The sequence below is a fragment of the Otolemur garnettii genome, unplaced genomic scaffold (genome assembly GCF_000181295.1).
Source record: "Otolemur garnettii isolate 467f Iridium unplaced genomic scaffold, OtoGar3 scaffold00005, whole genome shotgun sequence".
Lineage (NCBI taxonomy): Eukaryota > Metazoa > Chordata > Mammalia > Primates > Galagidae > Otolemur > Otolemur garnettii.
The window spans coordinates 13,150,704-13,170,554 of record NW_003852400.1 but is presented as its reverse complement, the minus strand read 5'-3'; the positions used below and the strand labels follow the sequence as shown (position 1 = coordinate 13,170,554).

Below are 19,851 nucleotides of genomic sequence, written 5' to 3'. Positions count from 1 at the left end.
AATGTCACTTGATGCTGGACAACAGTAATCACTGGACTTAAAAATGAGTCATAAATCCCTTTAAGTATATCCTAGAGATTATGAACAGTGTATTTCTTACAAAAGTTTGAAATCCATCCTCGAGAAGAATTAGGCTGCAGGGTCTAAATTATTGATTCCGTGTCAGTCTTAGAATTTATTTGAATCTGTATGGGATGTTAGCGTTTCTGTCCCTTTCTCGCAAGTCATGACTATTGAGGTCCCACTCGATTCCTTCCACTTTTTCAGATGCTGGGAATATAGTGGAGAACAAAACAGGTGAGGCGTCTCTTCTCACAGTGCCTCTAATTTGGGGAAGAGATGATAGAGAAGAAAAAAGGAAACACATAAAATATCACTCCTTGTAAAACATTATTTTTTTTAATGTGGTTGTGTTCCTGGGAAACAACTTCGGATTTGTTACCAGCTAGAGCCTTTCTGGGGAGATAATGACCAAATTGATGTTAGTTATCAGAAGAGATCATCCAGAAGAGGTCAGATATATTTCAGACAAAACAATCTCTACTGCAGGATGATAATGACATAATATCTGAAAGATCATCTAATGGTGACATAAATGATAAGAGCTCAGTAAGTGTTAACTATAAGTTTTGTTCAAGTGGGGATTAACTTGGTGGCCACGATGATCTGTGTTTCAAGGCTGAGCTACCTACACGTGCAGCTTCCTAATGGCACAAGGCAATGAATGGCATAGTAGGAATCAGACTCACATCTTCTCGGTCAACTACATTTCATTGATCATTACAACCTAAATAAAGTTTCAAACGAAGTCTAAAAATAAAGTTTCACACAGTTGTGGTAGGCACAAATATAGCAGAAGACAGAGCTATTTGGTGACAGAAGGCTATAATGCAAGAGAGGCTTTTGAGCTCATTTCGTACAAGGAAAGGGGAAGACAGTCGTCAATGGCTTATGCGGGCAGATCAGGAGATACAGCTCTTTAGAATCTATGCCTGGGACTTTATCTGCTGTTTTGATGGATATTTTCTTGGGAAACTTGTATCCCTGTCCTTGTAGGTAAATCTAAAAAGAATATTTTTTTTGAGAACTTAAACTTTCCTTCTGTAACAATTTCTGTGTAGGACAGTTGTGGGGCAGTTCCAGTTGTGCAAGCTTTCCCTTTGGTGTGCCTGTCCCTGTTTCACAGACCTCATCCCCTACATCTCCCTGTCCTTGGAACCCAGCACAGCTGTTCAGTTGTGAAAACGCTATGTAGCACATAGCGTTTAGAGTGATACGTTTGCAATTTCTTAAAAACAATTAAAAAACTTTATCCTCCTTCTTTTTTTCACTAAGTAGTATGGCTGCTATCTCTAGGGTTCTGAATTTTTGTGTCTTTAATTAGGTTTAATGAACAACTTGTAACTTCCTCTTGTGTGTCTCACTCAGTTGTTTTGACATCTCTGAATTAGGCCAAAGGGAATTTGACTGACCTTGCACTTGCTAACTTGAGTCAATTAACGTACTTCTCCAAAGATGACACAAAGAGCGGATATAATTAGAATTTCCTTAGGATGTTGTTATAAGGTTTTATCATTACTTGAATGTTTCTGTAACTTGCTTAACAGTAAATAATTAAAAATAAATTGTCTGACATTTTCACCTTACTAAATGATAACTGGTAATGAATTATATAAATTATGACTAAAATAATACTTGTTAGGGACATGGCAGCATTTTAGTTGTGAATTCTGCCTCCCTTTTTCTTTTCAAAGTGGAGTAAAAATGTTTAAGAAAAATGGATAAATTGTTTTGGATTTTGACTAGATATAAGCAAATAAAAACAATCGAAAATAACTAGATCACAGGTTATATTTTTGAATTCTTGCAGCTTTCACTATATTTTTATAAGTAAATTATTAGTAAATCCCTTTAAAATGTGTTTAAAATGTAACTTCATAGCATATGAGCATATGTAAGGAGGCACTGGAGAAAATTTTTATTTCATTAGAATAATTTTTTTCATACTGGTAATCTATATTCTCTAATTCTAAGCAAAGTAATTGCACATAAGTGCATATTTTTAGAGGATAAATTTTAAATGTTCCTTGTGTAGTATGAAAAGATTCTTTTAAAAATAATTAAGTGTGAAATACTATAAACATGATATAAAGATACTAATATGGTAACAATAGTAAATTATAGAATGTGGGGGCTGGTTTATCAGAAACACTTGTTTTACAATATTAGTATATAGTGAAGAAATTTTATAATTTTTTTAAATCTGCTTCCCACAGTTTGTTATCAACAAGATCTACAAGAATTAGCAATCAAGACTATAGTTGTGTTTTATCATTCATATGGATGTGTAGGTGATGATATATTGGTTTCATAATAATATTGAGTACATTGGATACTTTTTTTCCCATTCTTGACATACTTTAGTAAAAAGGAATGTGTTTCAGTTCCATCCAGGTAAACATAAAAGTTGTAAAGTCCCCATGGTTTTTATGGCTATATAATACTCCAGTCTGATTTAAGCATTCCACAATGTATATCAAATCAGCACATTGTACTCCATAATTGTACACAGTTAGGATTTAATAAACAACAAGAATTAGCAATCAAGTTAAAACCAATTTTCAAACTCTACTTGTCTCAAAATGGCATGCTGCTCTTGACATGACTGTTGACAAGTGAAGGGACAATATCTGTGTGGGACTTTTAGAAACAGGTATATTTACTTTGTTTTGTCCTGCTTACACCAACTTTTAATATATGCCCAATATACAAGGCACTGTGTATGGAAGGCATCTAGTGCATGAAAATTTAGATGGCAATTTATTGCTGATAAATTGAGACAACAGTGAGAATACTGACCATCACTGGCCACAAACTGCTCTCATTGCCCAGGGGACAAGGTGGTTGGTTGCCTTTTTATAGATATTGTGGATGTTGTATTTTTAGGTGTATGGTGTAATTTCTGTCTAATAATAATACAATCTCAAAGTGTCCTGAAAGGGCCACTGAAATCATTGAGGGATTGCAGGTACCCCTGGGACTTTTGTCCAAACCACGAGGAAACTAGAGACTGTCTGAAATATGTATTATCCTAACTCAGAGGTGATATCCCTGTCTTGCCCTTTATGTGTTTCTTTGTCTGTATGTGTCCCTGTGTCTATTTATCTCACTTTTAACTCCCCCCCCCCACATCTACACACGCAAACGGAATAGAAAACCATGGCAGAAGTGGCAGGCATTTTTACACATATGTGTATGCATATGGTACATTATATATGTCCTTCAAAGACTATTGAAAAACAAAATTAAAACTGTAACATTTTTGCTAAATCTACATAAGAATAAAGGTGCATTTTAAACATTTTTTGGCCTTTCCTCTAGCCATCAGGTGAGCTAAGGTGGGTGCAAACAAGATCAGGAGCTGTGGGGGAAGCAGCCGTCTGTGTAGGGCCCTTTCTGTTGAGGGTCCGCAGCTGGCAGGACCGCCAGCGCTCTGCGCTCCACACGGCCCCCACCTCACCCAGATATAAGGCTAAGCAAGGTTACATCAGATATAGGATTCACGTGCGCCGTGGTGGCCACAAATGCCCCGTTCGTAAGGTATGACCTATGGCAAACCTGTCCATCTTGGCGTTAACCTGCTACAGTTTGCTGGAAACCTCAGTCTGTTGCCGAGGAGTGAGCTGGATGCCAAGGTGGGCTGCTAACAGTCCTGAATCCTTACTGAGTTGGTGAAGATTCCAAGCACACATTTTTTGAGGTTATCATCATTGACCCATTCCATAAAACTATCAGAAGAGATCCTGAGACCCAGTGGATCACTAAACCAGTCCACAAGCTGAGGGAAGTGTGTGGGCGGACATTCGTAGGCTGGAAGAGCCGTGACCTTGGAAGGGGTCATACTGCCACCATCCTCTTGGTGGTTCCCACCATGCAGCTTAGGAAAAACACGGTACTCTCCAGCTCAACTGCTACCACTAACAGAAGTAATGTTCGTAAAATTCATGCCTAATAAATAATTTAGGACGATCATGTCTGCTTAAAGGTGTTATTTGTCTGTTAAAACTAGTCTGCAGCTTGTCTCATGAAAGCTTTGTCAAATTATGAAGTGCAGTGTTTGAAGACAGTAAGTGATGGTGTATCTTGTTTCTAATAACATAAACTTTTTTGTCATTGCTTATCTTATTAGGGAGTTATATGTCAGTGTTTAAAACATGATGTGTAGTATAATGGATCTAAAATAAATTCTTTAACAGAGGAGGGAAAAGCCCACTGTTTTGTCTTGCTTTTTTGTGTTTAGATTGAATTAAGGAAAACTCTGTTTCTTTAAATTCTTTACCAATTAAGAAGCCAAAGGAATATTTTTTTAAAAGTCCTTTGTTCTACTGACTAGGTGGCTTGTAAAAGAAAATCCCACCATAAATCATAATTAAAATGACATCTTTCAAATATTGGCACAACTACAATGATTCTTTTTCTCTTCTAAGTAAATGTTTAGAGTCTGGAAGACAATCAGATATTTCATAGGTTGCTGTTATTTAAGATAATTCTGTTTGTGCTTCCGGAATTCATGACAGCACTGTGTCAAAAAAAGCCAATAAATAATCTCAATAAAGCCTTATTTTGAAGGTTTTAAGGTTATTTAAGAAGTAAAACTGTCTTTGTGATAGTACTTCAGAATCTCTGCACTATGATCCAAATTATTCAAGGATAATTTATATATTTTTTTCAGATCTAGACATTATGATATTGAAAGTGAGTAAAGAAAAGAAAGAACATTTTGAGGACTAATCTGTGATATTAATGTAAACAGAGATTAGAAGATTTGTAAAATTGGTCTCTAGAGGCCACGAATTCTCATTGCTTGCGTATCTTGACAGCGCATTTATTTGCTAATCATAAAGCTGATTCTCGGAAGCTGGTCATTGGTTGTATTACCAGGATCATGCAACTCAAATTACAATTATATAAGGGAAAAAATGTGCAATAGCTATTTAATTTCAAGTGTCTAAGACAAAATTAGAACTGAAACTAGCAAACTATGAAGAGCACGTTATTTAAAACAACGTCTCCAATGTAGAGCCCGGTAAAGACTTGTGTAGTGCCAAGTGCTCCTTAATGCTTCCAGGCACAGTGGCTGCCTCATGTGTGTTCTACTCTTGCTCCAGAGCCTTCCAGGGACATGCTTCTCCCACTCCTGACTCAGACTCCTACACCTCACTTCCACACCTTGCCTGGTTAACAGATGACCCTTCATGAACAGTAACGACTCAGTGTTGACTTTGTAACTTTCATTTAGATTTCAAAAAGGATGTTAAAGATTGATTACACATTTTGTCCTTCTTTAAATAACTCCCGCCTTTTAGAAGCATCAATGAACATGTTCAAACTCAGTCTTGGATACATCCTGTATCTCAGAATTCACTTTAGCTCAATCACCTGATTTCCTTTTGAGGCAAAAAAAAAAAAAAAAAAATAGAAACTTGTGATGCTCTCTCCCTTCCTTAGGACTCATTTTTATTTAATATGAAAATGGTTCCATATTTTTTATTTTATAATATTAATGCTAGTAAGACATGGATCTCTGAAGAAATCAATAAATATATTTTCCTAACTTTATTTCTAAAGTGTTATTAAATCTATCATCTAAAACAGAGAGAACAAGACCTGACATACTGATGTACTCAAAGAAATATTAATCTAGACTAGAAGGCAAAGACAATGAGTTAAAGATTTAACTAATTGAGGGATCATGGATCTGTATCCTGTGTACTATTTGCAATTGAATAATACAAATCGTGTCCTTTATAAAATCCGTGTAATAGTTAAGATTCAGCAAGTATAGAATTTTAGTTTTTCAAAATGAAAATTTCTGGAGACTGTTCTCATAGCCATGTGACTATGCTTAATATTATTTAATTAGATAGTTAAAATAGTTAAGATGATAAATTTTATGTCATGTGTATTTTGCTACAACTAAAAGTGATGATAAAAACAGAGTCAGTGAAAAAAAGTGAGAGGATACTTTGAGTTTATAAGCTCAAATATGAATCCAAGATTACATAAATTCAAGATGCTACATTTAAATGAGAAAATAATCACAATACAATAGTGCTAGGACCAGTGGTTAAAAAAAAGACAAAAAACTTAAATTTTTGAAGTTGTGTCCGACTGCAAGGTTTCTTTTTATTTTTATTCATTTATTTAGGACTTCATAATTCTGGTTCCTCACTGACTGTTGCCTTGGTCCATGCATGGCCCATCTTGATGTATCAATTTACTAACTTTCATTGCTTGTTTTAGATCACGTATTAAATACCTGAAAATTTAACACTAATAAATAAATCTCGGGAGCTGTTAAATAATCTGTTTCTTTTCACCAGCTAATCTTTACTTCCTACCCCATGTTGGGTAACAATTTTTCCAAATCCATTTGTATATATATGAAATATATATTTTTTCTTTTACTTGTTTGGTATTATTCTAAGGGGATCCTGCTGTTTTTAATTTGGGGAAATATTCTTTTTTCATCTAATAATGAATTGCTAAGGCCCATCCATATTGCTTTTCATTGTTGTAGTTCATGGATATTTGGCTACTATTTAAAATTATGTGCAATTGCAACATTAGTGATTTAAACCATTTCTGAAATGATAGCATTGTTAGGTCCTTACTGTGGACCACGTTTGGGTTAGCTCATCACTCCAGCTACTATTGGCTTAACTGCCCTGCCTATATATACATTTGGATTGCAATGGTGGGTTCTTCTCTGAATGAACAATTTGATTCATTTTAAAATTTCAGTAACTAATTCCATTGTTTCTAGTATGAAAGTTTTGAGTGCTTACCTTTGTTCTTTATTCAGAGGCAGAAAGCCCTAAAATTTCACTATGAAGATCATATCACATAAACATCAGTGACTTCTCAATACTTTGTTAATTCCAGGTTTAACAAGTCTCTTCAGTGTATTCCCTCAGGATATTTTCTTTTTCCCTCCCCCATTAAAACATTTTCTGCTAACCTTGGTGAGAAACATAATGAAAGTCTGTCAGGAACTCTTGGAGCATATGTTCTAAGCAACTCAGAGCTTGCTTTTCTTGTTTCATCTTGCCTATAGCTTAACAGACTATTGTTTTTTTCTTTAAGCTAATGGAGTAACAGGACTGTTTAAACCTTATTTTGTAAAACTTCGTGACATAATAACTAAACTTCACTTAAAAAAAAACTTCCTGATAAATTCAAAAGTGTTAATTAAGCATAATTAAAAGCTACCAATCAATGAGTTTGATATGCTTTACTTTAAGTATTTGTCCAAATAACATTTATTATGTACTGGTTGAGACCCCTAGTTCAGGAGAGAGATAGGCTTGCGGTAAATTTGTGGCTCTGCTATGCAGAAGTTATGTGTTCCTTGACGTGCTATTAAAATGCTATGTAACTAAGTTTCTGGTTTGAAAGTGGAGAGAGTAAGTAGATCCATTTCATAGGATTATTGTGAAATTTAAATAAGATAAGTCTTATAAAATATTTTGCTAAGTGACAGACACGTCTGAGCTCCGTGCACGTTAAATATTGTCAGCAAATCACACTAGTTTTTGTCTGGGAATGACAACTTACGCATGTGGCAGAGAACTGTTCCAACACCTCCTCTCACATGTTTGTGATGCACTATCGCTCGGAGTAAACACAGAAAATTAGGGCCCATAGAGCCTGTTCTTTAGGAAAATGCTAATCTGAGATTCTGTCGATATCCTGATATGCTATATGATCCTCTATACATAAATTATCTATTATTACATACTTTGAAAAAGACACTAGAAGATTAACAAATAAAAATGGATGACCCTGTAATTTTCTTGTAGACACGTTTCTGGTTTGTATGGGAAAATATTTAAGTCTCAAAATTCCCACAGTAACTCTACATGACATTCTTGAGATCCCTTATTCAACTTAACACATATACTTCTTTAATTAGAATCGTTGCATGCCAACAGGTTTTAGATATCCAGATTTTGACATGCCTTGAAATGTTTTACAGATTTATTGGCCTGCTGCAAAAGAACGAGTTGAATTATGTAAATTAGCTGGGAAAGACATTAATGTAAGTATGAAACTTTAAAAATTACCTTTGTGTAATTGGTTTGGATGTAATAGTAAATATTTGCATGAAATGTTATGGAATTAATGATATTAGTGTATTATTTTTAAGAATAAACCAACACAGTCTCCGTAAAGATTAATAAAGTGTAAAATATTTCTGTCTTCCTGAAAGCAATGGTATTATTCACAAAAAAATCTGGAAATGTAGTAATACAGTACCTTCTTAATGTATTAATTCTGAATGTCATTATTCACAAAAAATTATTAGTAATACATTAAAATATTCACAAATAAACCATCAGAAAATATTTTCTTTCTAGGAATGCATATTTTTCATTTAGTATACAGCTTTTTGTAAATGTACACAGAACCGTCAGTGATTTCACCCTCACAGACATAGAAATGTTATTTTGTTTCGTTTGAGTTGAAATTTAATTTACCTAGGAGAATTCTTTTATATGAGGATATTGTAGAGATAACAAAAGAATTGGTTAAGAATGAAGGACACAATGTTCTGGCAAAACAATTAGAAATAATTTACTGTAAATTTTTCTTAATAATAATGACATGAATAACTTAAACAAGATACATAGGGATCCTAATATAAAGTAGTCTGGGCCTTACCGGAAGCACCAGATGAAACTTTTAGGTTGGACGAGACCATGCATCTTTAGTGTCGTCCTGACTGATTGGTTTGCACTATCCCGGTAGTCCTGTGTGTTCCCAAAGGTGTTACCCGCTTTGTCTCCAGCAGTGCAGGCGAGAGCTGTGGCCCCAGCTGCCTCTGTCTTCATCTGACTGCTCTGATCTGGGCCAGATGTGCTGCATTCTGCATTGACTTCTTGCAATATGATGATGTGGAGAATTGTTCTTTTTCTGCCAAACAAGTCACATCTTGAATTGTATCAAGATGAAAAGACATCCTAACCTAGGGCAGAAACATGAACATTTAGGGGCTTCCTTGGCAATCTCTTCCAATGTTACCTCTAACCACAATGACACACATGTATTAAGCTGAGAGATTCCTGTATATTTAATAATAACAAATAGATTATATTGTAAAATTTCTCTGTCAATGTGGTAGAAGTAAAACAATATGATGCCTGATGCCTAAGGAATTGAGAAGAAACTCAGAAGGCTGAGAATCTAAGCTTAGTTCATTCATTTATTCAACTAATATTTTTAGAGAGCCTAAATAAGTGCATAAATGTGTATATGAAACCAATATGGTATCTGTCCTCATAGAATGTTCAATCTAATTGGGGCCGCAAATACATGTATTACCCAAATGACGGTATATACGGTAATAGCAATACAAAACGAAATAATCAAAATGAAACAAAAGCTGTGGTTATACTTGATTTTCTGTTTGGTTGGTATTAAACATGATCCTTTCAGGCACATTTATATTAGTAGAAATATCAGGGAGTGTTAGTTCAACTGCAATGAAAAACAATTTGTACATTTTTTTCACTGGAAATGAAAGAGATTAAAATATTCTAGAATACATGCTCCACCCTGGTCAATATCCCAACACTGAACAGGTGCTCAGGTCTACAATAGTATCAGTACTTGGGGGAAATGCTTTAGTTGTGAGAGTTTTCAAAAGTATTTTGTAGAAAGAACAATGGAAGCATGGCATAACCATATGAACATTTTAAAGTGTGTATTTCACCAGTACTGAGCGTATGATAAGGAGGCAAGTAGGAAAAAGATGTTTTCAATTGACTTCAATAGACTACTGTCAGCTTTCCCATGGAGTAGATGACAGATAAACCCTCACGGTCCATCAGTGAAGGTTTAAATTCTGACAGTGTTCTACCTTTCTTATATTCATCGATTCTAGTTATATAGTAACTTAATTGTTCCTCTTCATAAAGCAAAAGGGGTGATAAACTATTCTGAAGGTTGTATCTTTGAGCATTTAGGACTCTATATAACACATTTTTTCCCAATTCAGTTATATTTTCAAGCTAGTAACCACCCTCTAACCTTTAAACACATCTGCTGCTAACCCAGCATTAGAGATTTGAGAAGCTTTTCTCTTTTTACTATAGACTGCAAAGGTTGATGTTGAATCTTGTCATGATAATCCAAGTCTCCTTCTCTTCATTTTTCCATTTGCCTTTTTAAAATAATGTTTTATTTTAGAACATTATTATTTATAATAATAGCTGACTTTTTATAGCCGTCACTATGTTGAAGGGGCTACTTTCCACGCTTTACATTTATAATCTCAGTCTATCCTTACAAAAATACTGTATATTAGATTTTATTATTGTTCCCTATTTTCTGGATGAGTAAAGGAAGGCTAGAAAAAATTAAATTCCTTGCCCAACATCACACATCTAGTAAATAGTGAAACCAAGAATTGAATCCAGGAGTCTTGCCCCACTGTCTGTGCTCTCACAAAACACTGTGAAATCTACGTATCAGGTCTAAAAGCTGTGTCTCTCAAATCATTTCCCCGGTCAGTATCACCATAACACAGATGTGGACCCTCCTTTTGGAGAGTATCGCATAGATTTTGTCCAGCACACGCTGCGGTTTTATTGACACCTTTTATTACCTTTGGCATTACCCTGCTTCTCCCCTCTCTCTAGTAATTTTTACCTACTTCCCAAGAGTGTGTTTAGGATTAACAAGAGTTTAGAAAGACTGTCTCTTTACACAAAGGTGCTATATAACTGCAAAATAGTGAATTATTCACCCTAATGTAAGTTAGCTAATTGGGGTGGAGAGGCAGTGGAAGATGAGGAAACAAAGGGGACACTATTCCACTTTCAAACACAGTCTCCATTTTAATCCAAGGAAGGTAAGAGGTGACAGGAAGTTATTTGGTAGTGCTTTCTTTCTCTTGAGAAGAAAGTTATTCAGAAGAAAATCACTACCCTATACAATGCTGACTATGTAAGTGTGGGGTAAACGTCTCAATACAGGTAAAGGTGGCCTGAGCACTTTTTTGTAGCTTAACCCTGGGGGTGCACAGCCTTGTCAATAGAGACAGTGCACCGAGTTAAAGGATCTTCAAGCTATAGAGTTCTAATATTATATAATTTGTTACATTTTTAGCAGAGTTTAATTCAAAGTGTTTATTGTAGAAATTTTGCGAATTATATACAAGGAAGAAATGACAAACAAGTCCATTCTAGATACTCCCTCCCCCATGAACACTACCCAGAGGTAGCTGGTGACATTTGGATGTTTATTCTGCTATCTTACTATTTCACTATTTTTCAGAATGAACTTATTGCACATATAGTCCCTTGAAACTTTTTTTTTTAATTCACAGACTGCCATGACCATTTTCCCATGTCATTAAATTCGTTTTTTATAACATTCCTTTGATAGCTATACTGAATTCCCTTAATACACTAATTCACCAGTCCTCTCTTGTTAGAAGTTTAATACATGTCTAGCTTTTACTATTGAACATGATGCTGTACATGCAAAGACTTATGTATAAACATTGCGACATCCTTATTAAGTAGTCTAGCTAAGGACATAGAAGCTTTTATACGCATATTGCCAAATTGCCCTCCAAAAAGGTTATGCCTCCTGTGTGTAAACAGTAGTATACAAGATCCTGAGAGGGCATCCTGCTCCATATCCTTGCTAAGCTCAGACACAACATGTAGTTAATGATTAAACAAATGCATGGCAAAGAGTGAAATATGTATATTTAACCTTTGCTAAGAAAAAAAATTACTTTTTGCTGTTTTAGCTTGAAATTCCTTTGTTACTATGAATACTAAATATTTGATATAGTAAATTGTTTTTTTTAACAGTATATCCCTACAATCTGCTTGTTTTTTAGTGTTTGCCTTTTTCTTCGTGATTACAGATTTATAAAACATACGCACACACGTATGTATATGTGTGTGCATGTGTGTGTGTGTATAGTATGTAAGGTATATTATCACTTGTGTTCTACTCAAAAAATATTCCTTCAATTATTTGATCTACAGTCCTTTAAATATTAAAGTAAGAATATCTTTCAGTACATTTCTTTAAAATGTTTTCTTTTGCCTTTTACTAGAATTCATTGTTGATCTGTATAAATCTTCACTGTTAGATCATCCATTTTTAAAAGACAGATGTGATATTTGGGTTTTCATATATTTATTTTGAAGTGTTGACAGTTTATAAAGATATTTTAAACATTCTAAGCCCTAAACAGACATCTTTGCATATTGGCTTCTGTGTGAGAACTTCTTGGCAAACCGAACCTGTATCAAAGTGACTGGTGTCTGGTAAATGCACAAACAATGGTTGATGATCACAAATCCTGCAAAAGACACTAAAAATAAAAACAGAGCAGATTCCTAATCATCACCTTATTTAACCTGAATAAATTGCAAGTCGGTTAGCATATAAAGCTCTACTGGGTTTCACTGGACTCTGTTCATCTTGAAGTACTTCTGCTAATATTGCTCTAGGTATCCGCAAAAAACTAAAATTCCTAATGTTCATGCAGAGGCTAATACATAGTTGACTTTTCTCCAGAGCAGCATTTGTCTTATTCGATTATTTATGTGTGGATGAATATATATGATAGATAAAATATTGAAACAGCTAATGCTACTTGAGACACTTACAAAGCTTGTTTTTGGTTCTCTCTCATCTCCTCCCCCTCCTCTCTTTTTTTCCCTCTTTTAATGGGAGTGAGGTGGGGGCAAGTGGGAAAGGGAGAGGCAGGTGGAATAAGAGAAGGACGGAGAAATTCAATTCTTTCCCTAAGCTAAATATATTACCGAATTGTTTGGTCACATGTAACAATTGCCATTGTGGGCAATGGCTGACCAATTAGCCAGCTTTCAGGGAAAATTAAAAAAGCTGCTTCTCAAAGTTATCTTTCTTCATGCCTCACAGAATTACACTACCATTAATAGCCATGCAGGTCCCTAAGTGAATTAAATCAAGTTAATTATTGATCTGGCTATTTAAGCAAAACCTTGAAGTTTTGTGCTTGAGAAGAAAACAATACAGAATCTTTAAGACGTAAAAAATGAAGTTATGCATCACAAAGGAGGTCACTGTAAAGCTTCTGCAGCAAGGATTGTTTGGCTTAAATGTCCACCTCAGGCAAAATTTAAAGTGGTAGACCTTATCTTTTACTTCTGTTCCCAGGTTTTTTCCCCTCCGGTAACCAATGCCTTTCCATTGCCTCTGGGCTGCTTAGAGAACTACCCTCTATCAGCTTTCTGATTGAAAATTTTGAGCTGAACTGACATTGTAAACTGTTTAAGACAATTTAGGATTCATCCAAACGTTTTTCTATCCCATGTTAGTCCAATCAGAGAAAAGGAAGGATTTTCACAAATTCATGCTAGGTAACATCTCATCAAGTCCGGAAACTGGCATGATAGTTTACTTTCCAGGACTAGTTAGAAAAGGTAAAGGATATGAAAAGTTGTAGGTGTGATCCAAATGTTTTTTTAAAAAATTACTAAAATTGTGTCCTCTGCATATATAAAACTTCATCTTTGGCCTTATTTGCCTTTTTAAACAGTGCTATAGTTCTAAACTGTCTGACTCCATAATTTGTAATCCGGAAAGGGAGTTATTTTATTTCTTTTTGCAAATATTTCTATCAGAATTTTGCAAAATTATTTTCTAAATTCTATGGCTAGTTGGTAAACTGAGCTTTTTAAGTAAAGATTATAAATGGCCATGAGCCAATCCTACGTCCCAGTAGCCATGTAATTTTATTCTTTCTTGCCCTATGTACTGTTCCTTGTATAGCTTCATCCTGGCATGAATCTCTTCATAGAGGAAAGACCACAGAATAAGTCTTTTCAGAGAGTGCAAGTGAGCCAAATATAGGCTACAAAATATTAAAGTCTCCTACTCTAGCCCGGAGGCCATCATTTCAATTTATACGGTGATCACATTTTTACACTTTCTGTCTCAGCTTTTCTAATGTTACTGTGTCTCCACTGTTTGTTCCAAACCATTGCTCTGATTACGTTTTCATTTGCGTTTTCCTAACACAATGTTAATAACATGAAGCTAGCTCCCTATGGGGCCTTAGTGCAAATAGAAAATAAATTCACCTCGTGAGGAACTTTAATGGAAAAGGTAGATTTTTCTTTGTAGAATGATTTAATATAATTTTCTTAAAAAGGGGAATTTGCCAGAAAATCAACTTAGTGATTACAAAATGTTTATTTCTTAAGAATAAATGTATAATGAACATGCAAAAACACAGAAACATATGAAAATATCCAAGATTAAAAAGTCTGCTGTGTGATTTGCACATTCTTAGACGTAATGTCTTTTTGCAGCATGTAAGCTAAGCAACTCTGCAGGGCCCGTCCTGTTGCCAGTGCTGAATCTTCCTACTCGATAGGGAGACTTTTTTTAAACCTGTGTGGCTAACGGTGGGACTGGTACTGACATTTCATACAGCCGTTATACAAGTATATACTTTTTTAAATAAGGAAGCAGACAGCAGAAGACTCAATGCATTAAATGTGCCTTTGTTTGTGATAGGTTATGCAGATTTTATTAACTAGGATCTAAAATCTCTGAGACACAAAATGCAAGCCAGCTGGGTGAAGGAAGAACTCGGAAGCTGTAGCAGAGGTTTGCAGAGATAGCCATTCACTCCAAAATCAGCACAGCCACTAGTATTTTAATATTTTGTGTAGGTCAAAGTCTGGGTAAGGAATGAATAATTATTAAATGCTATATCATTTAATCTGTGTAAAAATCATAGCAGTCGTATCAGTTATGTCATTTTTTGACTTTTTAAAATTTTATTTCATTCTAAGAACCACTTTACCCATTTTTTTTTTTTTTAATCCTCTTGGGAATCCTAAAAACAACAGCAACCATTAGATGAATGTATGACTACTAAGGAAATCACAGCCACTTCAGCAGGGAGAACTGGACTTTTTCTATGTCTTTTGATTTCACAGGTTACCAGCTTACTTGGTAAACACTTGCTTAACTCGGGCTAGAGTCTACCTAGAATAAAAATGTGCTATTGCTGAGTGTTTCCTTGGAAGTCTTGGGCCATGTAGCTATGGTTAAGAAATTACATCCAAAAATACAAAATAATTAAGTTCTAAAGATGATGAGGGTGTAAATAAACATTTGTAGGCATAAGCATTAGAAAAACAAGAAAAACATGAAGAGCTCATCACAAAAGTGGACCTGGGGTAAAAAACAAAAAAGTCTGTGGGAAAAACAGAAGAGATTATTGGAATCAGCAGGAAGTAATATAATTATTAGACTGTGTAACTTTTGAAAGTACATGGAAGTAAGTGGTAGGGCATTCTTGTCAATAAGGATAGAATACATGGATAGGAACACTCATCTGTGTTCCGGGTAACTTGGATGGATGATGCTGCAAATAGCAGTAGCTATATTGGATAAAATAGGTGGTAATACTGGGACATGATGGACTTTATTTTCTACGTACTTCTTGAAAAAAAAGTATGGATGTCAGGGCAGCATCCACGTGTCTGCCTATAGTCCCAGACACATGTAGACTAAGACAGAAGAATTGCTTGAGCCAAGGAGATCAAGGCCAGTCTGGGCAACACAGAAAGACCCAGTCACTTAAAAAAAAAATGTTTATTTTATGTTCTATTTTATCCCATTTTCTAGACCTCATTGGCTACCACTACAGAGATTTATTTTCTAATTAATTCTGGTCCGTTCAAAAGTCTCATAACTTGAGAAAAGTTAAAATTCACTTTTGTAACCCACAGTTTCTATATTTATTTGTCTTATTTGCTAAGTAAATGTTTACTCTAGACATTGACCGTAAATTTTTTTTCTTGGTACTCTTTACTTTTAATGATTTATCTACCTAGAAAACAGGTGGTATAAGAGATAGTATTTCAAAAACCTAAATTTTGTGCTAATGCTTTCATTTTTTTATGCCCAATAGACAGAATGTGCAAATTTCATCAGAGTACTTCAACCTTATAACAAAACTCACATTTATGCGTGTGGAACTGGAGCATTTCACCCAATATGTGGATATATTGATCTTGGAGTCTATAAAGAGGTAATGTAATAAAATAGCATGAAAAACATCATTTATTGTACTTTACTTAATGCCTATGACATAAAATAAGATATAAAAATAAAAATTGAAACATATAGTTTGTGAACTGTGTAAGAACTCGTTTGCTTAACTATTTTATGGAAAGTCAACTTTACCAAATAGTTTATCAACCTAATAAATTTTTTTCTATTAAGTTATTTTCAGTGATATAATCAAAATTAATAGTTTAAAATGTCAACAAGGCTTATGTTCTACGGGGTCCATTGTATGTTTTTATTTTTTCTTGAGTTCTCTTTATATAGAGAGAGAGGTAGTATGTTGCTATTGGTAAAAGTCCATTTCCCATAGATGTTGAAATGGAAATAAATCTTGTAAGTGATTTCTTTATCCCATCCAAAAAAGTCGACCTGTTATGCATGTTTACAATAGTGGACATTAAATAAAAAGAATTTTAATGAATAGTCAGTGTGCCAATGACCATTCATGTAAATAGTCCATGGCACACTGAACTCATTGTTTCTGCTGGACCCAATTCACATAGTGAAAATAAAGGCTGCATTGACTAGAAGTAACGTATTCCAGATATCAGTGAGCACTTTAATAATAAGAAATATGCAGATTTTAGCAATGTAATTAATCACCAATACTTTAGAGTACTCTGTGTGATGAACTGTCATGTTCTTTCCATGGATTATTTCTTTAAAATTTCACAACACTATTAATGAAGTTGATATCAGTGCAATTCCTAATTTACAGATTAACAAGAATACAGTCTCAATGCAATAAATAACATGCTAAAATCACTCAACCAGTAAATAAATGATCTAGCAACAAATTGAGTCAAGGTGGCCCATCTCCAGAGCAAGAGTGTCCAGCTGAGGTTTAGAATGTGTGGTTCAAATAGTTCCTTCATATGCAATGCCATCCTCATGTCTGCATGTCATGTGTTGCATTACAACTTTTTAATCAACCATAGACCACATAGCTAGGTCATTACTACAGTTTTAAGATACACAAAAATCGAGAAATGTAAAATCCATATGGATGGAAACAAATAAACCCTTCCAGCGACACTGATAAGCCAAGCAAGTTGAAACTTGCACAGGTAAATCAGAAAGGACACTGTCAACAGGACACTGTTCCTTGTAAGTGAATAAGAACCATAACACAGACTTTCTCAAAACTTCCCTAATGACATATGTGTATGACATTGGCCCCATAACTTTGTAATGCTATAGTTTACCAGACATGGTGGCTTGTGCTTGTAATCCCAACACTCTGGGAGGCCAAATTGGAGGATTGCTGGAGGTTAGGTGTTCAGGACCTACCTGATCAACATAGCAGGACCTCCTTTCCATAAAAAAATAGAAAAATTAGCCAGGCATGATATTTAGGAGACTGAAGTAAGAGAATTGTTTGTGCCCAGGAGTTTGAAGTTGTAATGACTAATTATGACACTACTGCACTCTAGCAAGGGCCACAGAGAATGATTCTATCTCAGAAAAAAAAAAAAAATATATATATATATCTGCACAGCGTATTTTTTACTGTACCTTTTCTATGTTTACATATGTTTAGATACACAAATGCCAGCTTGTTACACTTGCTTATAGTATTCAGTATTGTAACTTGTTACACAAGTTTGAAGCCTGGGAGCAATGGTACCGTATAGCCTAGGTGTATAGTAAGCCATCCCATCTAGATTTGTGTAAGTACCCTCTATGATGTTCACACAATGAGGAAATAGCCCAACAACACATTTCTTAGGTCATATCCCATTGTTAAGCAACACATGACTGTATTTCTTGAGAATAACCACACGTATTTGCAAGATTATTTGATGGTTGTTTTGCATTGACTTAGCTGATTCACACAGAGATCAAACCCACAGCCATGGCTGGATAGAGTTTCCTCTGTAACCAACTTGTCTAACCAGCCCATTCTCAACCATTTGAAAATAATGTGACCATAATAGGAGACTTGGCAACTTGAATCCATCATTTTTTGTTGCTGGTGTAATATTCTCCTGCCTTGCTTTGATGAAGGGTAATATATAACAGTAGCTTATAGTATAGGGTATAATTATATGAGATGGCCCCTCAGATTGGATGTGTTTTGAGGCCTTAGGCTAAAGGCCAAGCTCACAACCTGCTGAGGAAGGCAAATAGTGTTCCATAGTTCCTTAAAAATCACAAGTGCTGAAAGGGAATTTAGATGGAGCTAATTACTTATTTTGGGACTGTCAAGAACCCCTGGGGCAGTCAAGTTTACAAGTTCTATGAGTAAGAGAATTATAAGTGAACAGGGGTATTGAGCCTTGTGAGGATTCAGCTGGTTGTGAGTACAGGTAATTGTACGGCAGCCCTACTTGAAGATTGTTAACTCTTTTTATAAATCATTAGTCCCAAGAAATCACTGTAGTTCCAGAGGGAATGGAGACAGCCCTTCCATTTTCAAATAAATAAGATTGCTGGGGAGAGAGAACAGTATACAAAAGGGGTGGAGAAAGGGTCCAGTGTGGCTGGACGATGAGGACCAAGAGGGAAAAACTAAAGGTAAATCTCAGATTTCAGACTTTCGCAGGCACTTGGAGAGTGGTGCTATTTCTTTATGTGACAGTATTTACAAGTTTGAGGGAAACATGATGAGTTCATTTTGTGCCTTCTGCTTCTGAGACATATCCAGTAGGTCATCCTACTGGAAAATTGGAGTGGGAATCTAAGACAGAAGGCAGCATGGCTGCTGTTGGAGAACAGACACCCAGAGTATGAAATCTGGCTCGAGTCAACTCCATGGCCTCACGTGTACTCTATAAACTTTCTAAGCTTCTGTTTATTCAGTAAAATGATGGTAATAACAGCAGCCACCTTACAGAGTTATTTTGAGAGTGAAATGAGAAAAGGATCATATCCTCATTGGCCTAGTGCGGGCTTCATTTCAGCCCTTTAGTATTTATCCATCACATGGCAACAGGAAGCCAGGAGTGTACAGAGGCATAAGTTTCAGAAGTATGTAGTACGTACTGTATATACTTTATATGAAATAATAAAATAACAGTTACATCTGGCAATACTAGGAGAGCCTTGGGTCTGTGTAATAATTGGACTAGAAGTAGGTTCTTTACCCTGGAACCTCTTCTCTGCTGCTGCAGATCTCACCTTTAATGCCAATGACTTGGCTTATGGTAGTGACTAAATATTGCCTTCTATCTTCACTGTATACTTATCCGTTGACTTCTCTCGCAGAATTTCCATGTGTGTTAGAGCACACAGGTGCTTTTTGCATGGTTAATTCAGCTTAAGGAATTTCATAATAAAAATCTTTTAAAATTGAAATCTCAAAACTTACATTGTTGTGTAATTCAGTTCATGTCAAGAAGTGTATTGAATCATCCATCATTTTTTAACATCATTTCCCCGTAAGTATCTTTGACTGGTTCAAGGAAACTTGTTTTCTTGCCATCTCCTTTCTCCAGTAGATTATAAAGGACACATTGTCCATAGTTTCTAAATGAATTTTGCAGAAGTTGATATTGATATATTTATATTGATATGCAAAATATCAATTTTATGGGCTTCTCTTAAGAATTTAATGAAATGTTCTATTTAAAAAGAGAAGTTGATACAATATTAAGAGTTTGTTTAGTATCTTGGATCCACCATGATGTTCTGATGTTTTCTCAGGTCTCTCCTCTCCTCTCCTCTCCTCTCCTCTCCTCTCCTCTCCTC

General features: G+C 35.2%; 1 protein-coding gene across 1 annotated transcript in view; it reads left to right on the top strand.

The window, feature by feature from the left end:
• The window catches only part of SEMA3D (semaphorin 3D), a 124,094-nt gene that overhangs the window by 32,467 nt on the left and 71,776 nt on the right, over window positions 1-19,851 (top strand). The window contains exons 3-4 of the mRNA XM_023519160.1: window positions 8,039-8,101; window positions 16,004-16,123. Coding sequence (XP_023374928.1) covers window positions 8,039-8,101; window positions 16,004-16,123 — 183 coding nt within the window. The remainder of the gene's footprint in view (window positions 1-8,038; window positions 8,102-16,003; window positions 16,124-19,851) is intronic.